The sequence below is a fragment of the Oculina patagonica genome, chromosome 5, assembly GCF_052425735.1.
Source record: "Oculina patagonica isolate OP01 chromosome 5, crgOcupat, whole genome shotgun sequence".
Lineage (NCBI taxonomy): Eukaryota > Metazoa > Cnidaria > Anthozoa > Scleractinia > Oculinidae > Oculina > Oculina patagonica.
Window position 1 is genome coordinate 10338660 of NC_135762.1, and position 10633 is coordinate 10349292.

A 10633-nucleotide genomic window follows, 5' to 3' on the forward strand; every position below is an offset into this window, starting at 1 on the left:
TCACCTGAGTCTAGTAACTGGGAGGCAGCAATGAAGGAAGAGATGAATTCTCTAACTGAGAATAACACATTTACTTTGTCTCCTTTGCCAGAGGGCAAAAATTCAGGGGGGGGCCGTTGGGTGTACACTATCAAAGAAAGTTCCAATGGTGCTAAAACTTACAAAGCAAGGTATGTTGCTAAGGGTTACAGTCAAGTGAGAGGTGTTTGCACCAACAGCTAATCTCACATCAGTGCGTGTGCTAATGCAAATGGCAGCACAACACGATTTGATTTTGCATCAGATGGATGTGAAGACGGCATATCTAAATGCCCCTATTGATTGTGAGATCTATATGGATCAAGCTGAGGGCTTTGAAGTTCCCCCGGGGAGTGAAGGGAAACTTGTGTATAAGTTGAACAAATCTCTGTATGGATTGAAGCAGTCGGGTAGGAATTGGAACCATGTACTACACTGTTTCTTGCAAGAGAATGATTTTGTACAAAGCCCTGTTGACAATTGTGTGTACACCAAACAGGTTGGAAGTGGACTTGTTGCTATGCTTGTCTGGGTGGATGACATAATTATAGCAGCAAGCGACATGGTGTTATTGTCTAAAACTAAAGAGATGTTGAACAAGAGGTTTCATATGAAAGATCTGGGTAGACTTTCATATTTCTTGGGTATTCACTTTGAGCAAGGTGATGGCTTTGTAAAAATGAACCAGAAGAGGTATATCAGTAAGGTGCTTGAGAGATTTGAGATGTCTGATTGTAAACCAAAACCTACACCTTCTGAGCAGAAGTTTGAGTTTGGCAGTGAAAACCCTGTTGATCCAAAGCGATACCGTGAAGCAGTGGGTAGCTTGGTATATGCTATGACATGCACCAGACCAGACATATGCTGGGTTGTTACTAAACTGTCTCAGTTTCTAACTAATCCCACAAAGGAACACTGGGTAGCAGTGAAACATGTACTGCGGTACTTAAAGGGGACCCTTGACTTTGAACTGTGCTATAGGAAATGTGACAATGGTCTTACACTGATAGGCTATAGTGATGCTGATTGGGCATCATCTACAGATGACAGACGCAGCATCAGTGGGTACTGCTTCAGTTTGAATAAAGCTGGTCCACTTATCTCTTGGAAGTCGAGAAAGCAGCCAACAGTAGCTCTTTCATCTTGTGAAGCTGAGTACATTGCCCTGGCAGCGGCAGTTCAGGAGGGCATGTATCTCATTCAGATAGTGAATGATGTTGGTGAGGTAAATGATCCTGTTTTGATCTTTGAGGATAATCAGGGGACAATTGCCTTGTCCATGAATCCAGTCAATCGACAGAGATCCAAACATATTGATGTGCGATACCATTTTATTCGCAATGTGCAGAATGCAGGCAAAGTAATCATTAAGTATTGTCCCACCGCCGATATGGTTGCTGATGTCATGACCAAACCAGTTACGAAGATTAAGTTGCAAAAATTCAAGAGTTATATTTTTGGTTCTTAAGACATTTGAGTTTTAATATAGAAGTAATGTACAAGAGTTCTATATTTTGTTATAGTTTTACTCATTTGTCAACTGATAGTAAGCTGTATGTTTATATTTTAGCAATATGACCGTGTTCATGTGATTTTAGAACATACATAGGAAGAGATCAAGTGGGGGTGTTAGGATGATCTCATTAATATGTATAAGATCTGACGTCAATAAAGTCCCGGATGTTGTTGTTCCTCGAAGTGAAAACATGGCGTGGCGTGTTTGATCTATTGATCCGAAAATCCGAACAATCCTCCCCCCGTCATGAACGAAACAGTATTGACCCCACAAATGCAAGCTTATAACCATTCCATGAGTGCTGTACGTAGCTCTGTTGAGTGGCTTTTTAGAGATATAATTAATTATTTCAAATTTTTGGATTTTAAAAAAAACTTGAAAATTGGCCTTAGTCAAGTGGGCAAAATGTATATAGTGTGTTCAATTCTGCACAATGCACTGACATGCCTTTATGGAAATACCACATCTCAGTTCTTTGATTTAGATCCTCCTTCACTGGAGGATTATTTTGCTTGATTGTTGTACTGAACAGTCCAAGTTAAACTAAAGCTGAAAAGACATCCTGTGAGTGTCTAAATAACAAGTCAAAAAAGTGTCTCATATATTGTAATAAAACTTTAATTTACACAAAGCACTTGTATCCTTATGAGCTTTTTACACTGCAAACATGCAAAAAGTGTGCTCAACTTGTTTCCACTTATGAGAAAAGTTGTTTCAGCAACATGTATTTGGAATGAGTGTTAACTACTGTATAACATTATCAGAGCTAATAAATATTTTAAAATGAAAACAAACCTTTCACTTTAGGGGGAGTCTGGTTAAATAATACTTTAAATTTTAAATAACTGTTTTTTTGTCTCTTCAAAGTTTTTCAGGCACAAAACTGTCTATTTGATTTGTGCTCTATGACCCCATAGATCTTACAAAATAGCGATAACAGAGAACTAGGGTTCTCTTGAGTTGTTTGTTCATTTTCACAAATATCCTCTTTATGCAATTAAAGTAAAAGTTTTTTCTTAAGGGGGGGGGGGGAGTAACTTTTATGGTTCCAAGATCAAGTTTTTCTTGAAAAATTGTGAATAATTTAATGAATAGATAAACAACAAGACAATCTGCTCTCAAGGTTAGCAGGGTTGAGTTGGTATGTGTTTGTCATTTTCCCTCACTTAAAGGGGCTACATCATGGGGATTTCGCAGATTTTTGGTCTAAACTGTTCTGAAATTAGAAGTAGGCAATTTAACCCATGAAAAACATTATCTTTGAACATCTTTAAGATATTACCTTAATTTACAGATATAAATCTGCAGGCTACAGCTATAAATATTAATTTAATGGACACATGTTGAAACAACTTGAAAAAAAAAAGGCCTTAATCAAATTGCAATGCATTTCCATTCGAGGCCAAGGCATCAGCAGCCAAAGATGTTAACTGCAGTTTCATTGCTCTAATACAGGAAATTTAGATAAAAATGGACCATTGTTTTTTGGTTTCCTATGACACAAATATAAATTTTGGCTGTTCAAAAATCTGGGAAAGTCAGTGACAAAGCCCCTTTAAGTCTTCATTAATAAGATGCAATTGCAAATTTCAACCACACCCTCCCCCTTTACCCAACAAAAAACATTACCCTGATTTTAGAGGAAAGTGTTCTCTATGAGTGTCCTCAACAAAATCAATAAACTTCTAACCAAAGTCAATTACACTGCAAATAAACAAAGTCACTTTGGCGCAAGTTTTTCAATGATTCCCATGAGCGCTTGGGTTTGAGTTTGCTGCTGCATCAACAGCAAATTCTGCATATCTTGGACTTGCTTCTGCTGCTGTTGCTGCTGATCAAGCATAGCTTTAAACATGTGAGCCATGCCATCCTTCTCTTGCTTCTGTTGGTCAAGCAGGGATTTAAACAGCTGAGTTTGCTGAGTTTGCATGGCTTGTAATTGTTCTTTTTCTTGCTTCTTCAACTCTAACTCTTCGCTCTTGAGTTTAAGGTCCTCATCTGCCTTTTCTTTCAGGTATTCGACAGCTTCACTGCCACTTCTTCTGGTCTTCTTTGCTTTGCTGCTTCCTTCTTCAGACTTCCTTTTTATAGTTTTCCCCATTGTTTCCATCGCCTTTTGCCGCATATCCTCTGCCTTCTTCCTGTCTGTCTCTTGTTTCTCCTTGCTTCCATCACTTGCCTCCTGCATCTCCATATCAGCCGACTCCTCCATGGCTATAATTTGTTCGATGGCAACATCTAGTGCAGTACGTTCTGGGGAAATACCACTTTCTTTCAGCTCTTGCGCTTCTTGTCTCTTGAATCTTTGTATTAGGATGCTTATGTGGTCTCGGACTGCCCTTTTGTCGACAATAAAATTAGGATCTTTCACACTGTTAAGGTTATCCGCAATTTTTTGCCATAACGCACTGCGTTGTGTAGACTTTTTCCTGGCACTGAATGGGTTGACAAAAATGATCTCCTTGCAGTAGTGGATGTCATGGAGAGGTGTCCAGCTCATAATTCTGAAAAAAAGTCCAAAAAATACACTAAGGGACGGTCCATTATTTTTTTGGAGAGGGGGGATATGAAAAATGTTAAAAAAAATTGTTTGCAGGTTTAGAAAGAACAAAATAAATTGTTTGAAAAGACTATATGTATAGAAAAAAATAGTTTTCAATTTCGAAAAAAAAAAATGCTTGCAGAGGTGGGTAATTTTTTTTTTTTTTTTGAGGTGGGTATACTAAAAAAAAAAAGTTTGCAGAGGAAAATTTTTTCTTCCCCCATCCAAAAAACTAATGGTTCATACCTAAGTACTACAATTTGCTGAGAATGCAAACTACAGTTCCTTCAAAAATTAAGCTAAAAACAAAGATGTTACCAAAAGGGCTAGATAGCAGCAGCCTGGGGGGTGGGGGACTCACATATGACAGGGACAGGGATGCTCGTCGTCTCGCTGAGGCTGTAAATTTTGGACTTTTTGGACTTGCTTAGGGTGTCCCAGGCAAAACACCAAAATTTAAGTCATAATGGTCTCGTTTAGGGCTGCACACAAAGACATGTGCAAATGTAAAAATTCTAGTTTTAATATTTTGGTATCTTTTAGGGGTCAAGGCAAACTTGCGCCACACCCAGATTGGTCTCCTTTAGGGGTCCTTTTCGAAAATTTCTGACGAGCATCCCAGCCCCTTTTATATAGGAGTCCCCCCAGGAGCAGCAGACACATTTCACATTTTTAACATTAATTCACATTTTTAATTATGAGCGTTTCTATTTCCTCATTATAAATTTACTTTCGTAAGTGAAGATGAGAGTATATCTGTTAAAACATGACTGAAACTCAAACATTCGATAATATTATTTCTCTCTCTTCTTAAAAAAAAGACTATAAATTAGTTCTTTCCAAATATTGCATTTTGATTGAACAGAAAAAATCCACGCCTGTTCTACTTGTGAAAAATTAGTGAAGCTTTGATTTGGGTTTGATTTCTTGATTACTTGATCCTTTTAGTTGAAACTTTCCTTTTAACCCAAGCATAAGGTTTTCTCTTCGGCTGTACAGATAGCCTTCTGTACGAATCGTAATTCAATTTAATCTAAACTGACTAAAAATGGAGTACCTTATTACACGAAATTTCCGCGACACTTTAATTTCGCGAATTTCGCGATTAAAAAAAATCGCGAAATTAAAGTGACGCGAACAATAAGTGTCGCTAACATAACATGACGCGAAAATTCAGAAAGAATGAGTTTAGTACAACTAAAGGAAGGAATTTTCAATGTTAATGGATGTTGTGGTCAATTGACTGAAGAACAATAATTCACGTATAATTAAGCATGAACTGCTTGTGGACATTGTGAGAACTGCCCTGTTGTTACTGTTAACATTTAGTCCCGTCGTTGCGTTTTTGTTAATTTTGACGTTATTGTTTCTTAGATAAAGTCGTTTTATTTCATTCAAGGACATGTTAAATAACATTTCCAAGGAAATGTCATCCGTGTCTCACTTCAAAACGCGAAATTTAAGTGATTCAAAATACAAAATTTTCGCAAAATCGCGAAATTTAAGTGTCGCGAAATATGCGCACCTCAAAATCGCGAAATTAACGTGTCGCGAAAATTTCATGTAATAAGATACTAAAATGGACTACTTGCAGTAAGAATATGAATGATATTTTAATTACAGGTTTTTATTAAAACTTCTTCAACCTTTCAATATCGTCAAAACCTGCGCTTTTGTCAGTTGTAAGAGAATACAAAATAAATGCGTTGCTCAGTTATGTTCCGATTGTGTATAAAATGCAACCAAACTACCACTTTAAAAACTTACGGCTTAGATTTTGCCGAACCGTCCTTTGAAGCCATCGTTACCTAGCTTCCTTGAAACAAGCAATAAAACCTGTAATAAAAAATAAGAATGAAACTAAAAACACTGCTGTACTTTAGTAGAAATAAGAAAGCAATAAAACCTGTAATTAAAATATCATTCATAATCTTTGAAGTCATCCTTCGCTGCGTTTCGGATGTGCTTGTTTGCGGCTGTTGTTTATTCACTGGTTTGTCTAAAGACAAGGCGACGAAGTCGCCTTTTAAGGCGAAAATAACAAGGGGAGAACTTAAACTTTCGAAATAGCACAAGTAGTGATAATTCAAAGGTCAACAGAATACCTACAGACCACCAAAATACTCACGTTTTATCAGAGACGCCAAAAGCCTTCAAATCACGTCCGTCGTGAGCAAGAACGCGGGAAGGACGCGGGAAGCCTCACTTTTGGTCATGCGCAGTGACGATCAGAGATGCTATTTTACTTCCGGTCGTTTTTCGCGGCGTCCGCGTTCCTGTATCTTAAAGTCCCTATTATTTTAAACGCACAACAGCCGGATAGCCTTAAATGATATTTAAGAATTTAACGCTTCCTTCCTTTTTATATCAGAAGCTTTGTTTTGTCAGAAATCGAGGCTGAAAAAGGCCAAAATTAAAGAACATTATAACAACGTATCCAATCTGAATAAATTTTATTCTTCCCTATTTGTTGTGGGCGACAAAGATATATATTGTATTCAGATCCGACCTGTAACCAACATTTTCATGGCCCTTCAGTAACGTGAACATTTACAAATCGGAAAGGAATGAATTTATTAGCTTTTATTGCAATACCATTTTTTTAATTGAATTAATACGAACATTTAAAGAACAATTAATTTTAGCGTTAAATCTTCGAAATAATTAAAAACATCCAGCCTCGACCGAAAATTAGACATTTATGTAATTTCAATTTTATCCATTTAAAAATTACGCTGCGAAAAATAAAACTGTTATTGAACAGCGAAAAATTAAAACTGTTATTGAACGTAGAAATAAAAAAAAAAACTATGGCAGTTCTGTGACACTACAAACATTATCGAAGAGGCTCTTTGATGGGGCTTTTTCTGTAAGCCTTTAACACACTTAAAAGCAATATATGTTATTTGCCGGCTGGGAGGTCCGTATAGTGAAAAACTGTGACCGAGGTCTTGGAAATGCTGCCCGAGGCCGCAGGCCGAGGGCAGCATTTTCAAGGCCGAGGTCACAGTTTTTCACTATACGGACCGACCCTAAGCCGGTAAATAACTTATTTATTTTTTTCCTACTTTAATGTGTTTGATTAAAAAACACCTAAAAAACCTACAAAGACTTTCTTGCCAAATGTGTTTGTATTTATATACGCGCGCATCCAATGTTGAGTCGATCGCCATAAGCTACGGCAAGAGTAAATAATGATCTGTTTGCTATAAGAGCTTACTGCCAAACAAAATAAATTCACTAAAATGAACAGTACTCAAGGAAAATTTCATCTGAAAAAAAAAAAGAAAAAAAGCATCTGAAATAATAGAAAAGCACAATGTAGAACAGAGCAATCAGCGAGTTGCGAAACACTTTTAACTCCATTTCGGCTTGTGAGTTCTTTAGTTAATTAAACTTACTTTTCGGACTGGAAAGCACTTAGCTATTTACATTTGTATTTAACGAGTCAAAAACCTCTGTGTTGATTCCCACAGTATTCTGTTTTGACAAAAAGTTTGCGAATGTGAAACTGAATGAAGCTGAAATGTGTAGTTTGGTCGCCTGCACAGTGACGGCACAATATTGCGAGAATTAATTTGACTGTTTTTTTAATAAAGCATCTCATTTTCTTGAATGGCGATTAGCAGTATTCGGTTTTGGAGAAAAGTAGCAGAGAAGCAAGGTGTTTGAAACGATAAATCGAGTCTGTAAACCGGCGACTTGCAGTTAACCGCAATGGCGTGAAAATCAGTGCGAATGCACAAACAACGATCGGCAAACCACGGCCATAAAACTATAACTTCATTTTGTCACTAAAGAGAATAAATACTCGCCTTTTGGAGAACTTCAAGGTCTTTAATTCCACTGCTAATTTTCCCTTTCAAATTTACAACGGTTGGTGAGCAACTACATCGATTTAAATCATTTTGGAGAGCAAAACTGTCATGGGTTCGTTCGTCTCGCCGCGAAATGAAACTCACGAAAGCGTTACCGTGGCCCGTGGGCAGAGATAGGAGAATCTTGCCCGCGCTAATAACCAATCAGATTGCAGGATTCGTTACCGTGCCCTCTTGGAAAAAAATAAAGTGACAAATTTGCTGGCATTTAAAGCTTAGGTATGACCTTTGTCTTTTGATATATGGCAAGTCTATATGTCTTAGTGTTTTCTCGAGTATTAGTAGCATTTTAAATTGTTTTTCCGGCTTTGAACGCAGGCACTCGTCTTAGCTCAATAGACCCTTGCAATGTCCTTGCAGTGCTTTTACTTTCGATTAGTTTTGTTCTGTTGGTTTCCGCACATTAAAAATAACATATTGTAAATGTAGCAAATGAACGCATCGTGACAGCCTTTTGACACTATATACGTCATGCCTTTGTACTAGATAAACTACGAAAGAAGTACGCATTACTCAATGATGGAAATAATTATAAGTAGCATAAAATACGATTGGCTTCCTTTTCAGTACTCGAAAAAGTCATATAATAAATCCGATCCTTTGTTGACCAAGCTTGTTCGGTCAAGAAGGCAGGATATTGGCCTCGTTCTTTTTTTGGCGCGGTTATGGACCTCGACTTCGTCTCGGTCCATAACCACGCAAAAAAAAAAACTTGGCCAATATCCTGCCATCTTGACCTCACGCTTGGTCAATAGCCCATACATATTTTACTTGAGAATCTCGCAATTTTCCCGACGTATTCTGCTTATTATTCTGCTTATGCGCAGCGTTTCAATTTTTTTCCTTTTTTAGATAATTTTAGCGGTAAGATTTTGTAGTCTTATTAAAAATAATCTTACGTCGATGTATTTTCTTTTTAAATTTTAACTGTAAATACATTATAATGAATAATTTCAGATTGCAGTTTATAGGTAGTTATTTTTTCGACTTTTTTTGCTTGTTTACAAGCAAAAAGTAGGAGAATAGCGTTTACATAGGCTAAAATCTGAACCGGAAGGGATCGCATTCTTGTTAACTCTCAAGGGAATACTTTCCGCTGTGGGTGATCAAAGCGCGTGACTTGTAAAGTGTCACTCTATAGTTGTGCTTCAGCACTTCCGTTCTTGTAGAAACAACGTGACTTGTCAAATTTACAAACATTATATAAGAATCAAAAACGTGAGTAGCCCAAATCTTACGTCACATAACCAATTAAGAATGTAAGGGGTTCAGCGCTCGAAGGCAGCGAAGTTTAAAACGATTAAGAACGCAATTTTTACTAGTGCAAGTCTTTAGGCGCTAATATTAATTTAACCTAAAACGTTTAACAACGCACATTTGTACTCGTACAAGTCTTTCACACACTAAAACAATGCTAATAGTTAACCAAAGGGAACTCATTTCGTGACAATTGATTATTTCTGCTGAGTTGCACAATTTAGAATTGCAACATCATCTAGCGAAGCGCACTATCACTAAAAATAGATTTCGCCATATGATACCCTCCCCCCCCCCCCCCCCCCCCGCGTGAGTCGGACAACAATTTTAGTTTGGGCTTTGTATCCGATCTGTTTCGACACATGATAGATAGAGGGCGAAAATATTTTGCTATTCAAACGCCTTTCTAATGGAATTGACGGCGGGTTTGATTTTAATAAAGCTGTTATTTATCCCCATTGCTATTACAGACTGCAGCTACAGCTGCCGAGCTCGATCAGTGTATCTTAAATAGTATTTGCCGCGACAATTGTGTAACGAAATTAACCTCCTTAAATATTCGGGTCAGGCAAGGGGACCGATCGGACGAGCGTTTCTTTGTGTAATTTTGTGGTGGCATAAATCTGAGGTTAGCTCTGTTGTGTTGCAAAATGTGCCACTAAGAACAGTGTAAACGTTTTGCATTTCTCATAAAAATAAATGTTTTCTTTCAGCAAATCCCGGCAGCAAATCGGGCCTTTATAATCCATTCAATAACTGAGAGTAAAACATTTTACACATTTATTGAATAATCGCTCTGTTTGACAAACCTTTTGTTTCAAACCACGGTTTGAGCTTTCTACGTTGCACAGGTAAGGCTTTCCGAATTCCGAGCCAATCTGGCCATGGTTTTGTGAAACAATCGCTAAATATGCCTCCAATTTAAAAGTGCCCGCCAATCATACATTGCTCTTACAGAGAGCGGTTTGTTTGTCCGAATTTTGACTCACACCGGGGGTCAAATTCTGTGACGTCATTAGTGCGCTTCGCTAATTGCAACATCATTAAATGTAGTTCGTATAGTGTGATCGTCCGGGTGAGAGTAGTTCTGAGAAGAACTGTTGTTGGTGACTGACGTTTCGACAACCTGAGCGGAAGTCATCTTCAGAGTCAAGTGAAAAGTTGTTGTCAGTCGATGACAACAACTGAAGTTAATGCAGAAGTTAATGCATCGCCATTAGAAAAATAAATAGCAACTGTTTTGCTGGAAATGTAGTCGTTAGAAATGGCATGTGTAGCCGTAAGGTAAAGAATAACGCGAGGAGAAGCGGCTTTTGGTAATATCCAAACGAAAATTTACTTCTCAATGTGGGGTTAAGATTGCGTGACGAGACAAAACGTAACTCTGTCGTAGAAATCTTTCTAACTCGAAAGGAAACAACT

At 37.6% G+C, this 10633-nt stretch overlaps 1 protein-coding gene across 1 annotated transcript; it reads right to left on the reverse strand.

Annotated features, from left to right (window-relative positions):
- Nucleotides 1-3254: 3254 nt before the first annotated feature.
- On the reverse strand, nt 3255-4034 carry LOC144654079 (uncharacterized). Its single transcript, XM_078514188.1, has one exon. It carries the CDS (start codon nt 4032-4034, stop codon nt 3255-3257), a length of 780 nt encoding a protein of 259 aa, XP_078370314.1.
- Between the last annotated feature and the right edge of the window lie 6599 nt (nt 4035-10633).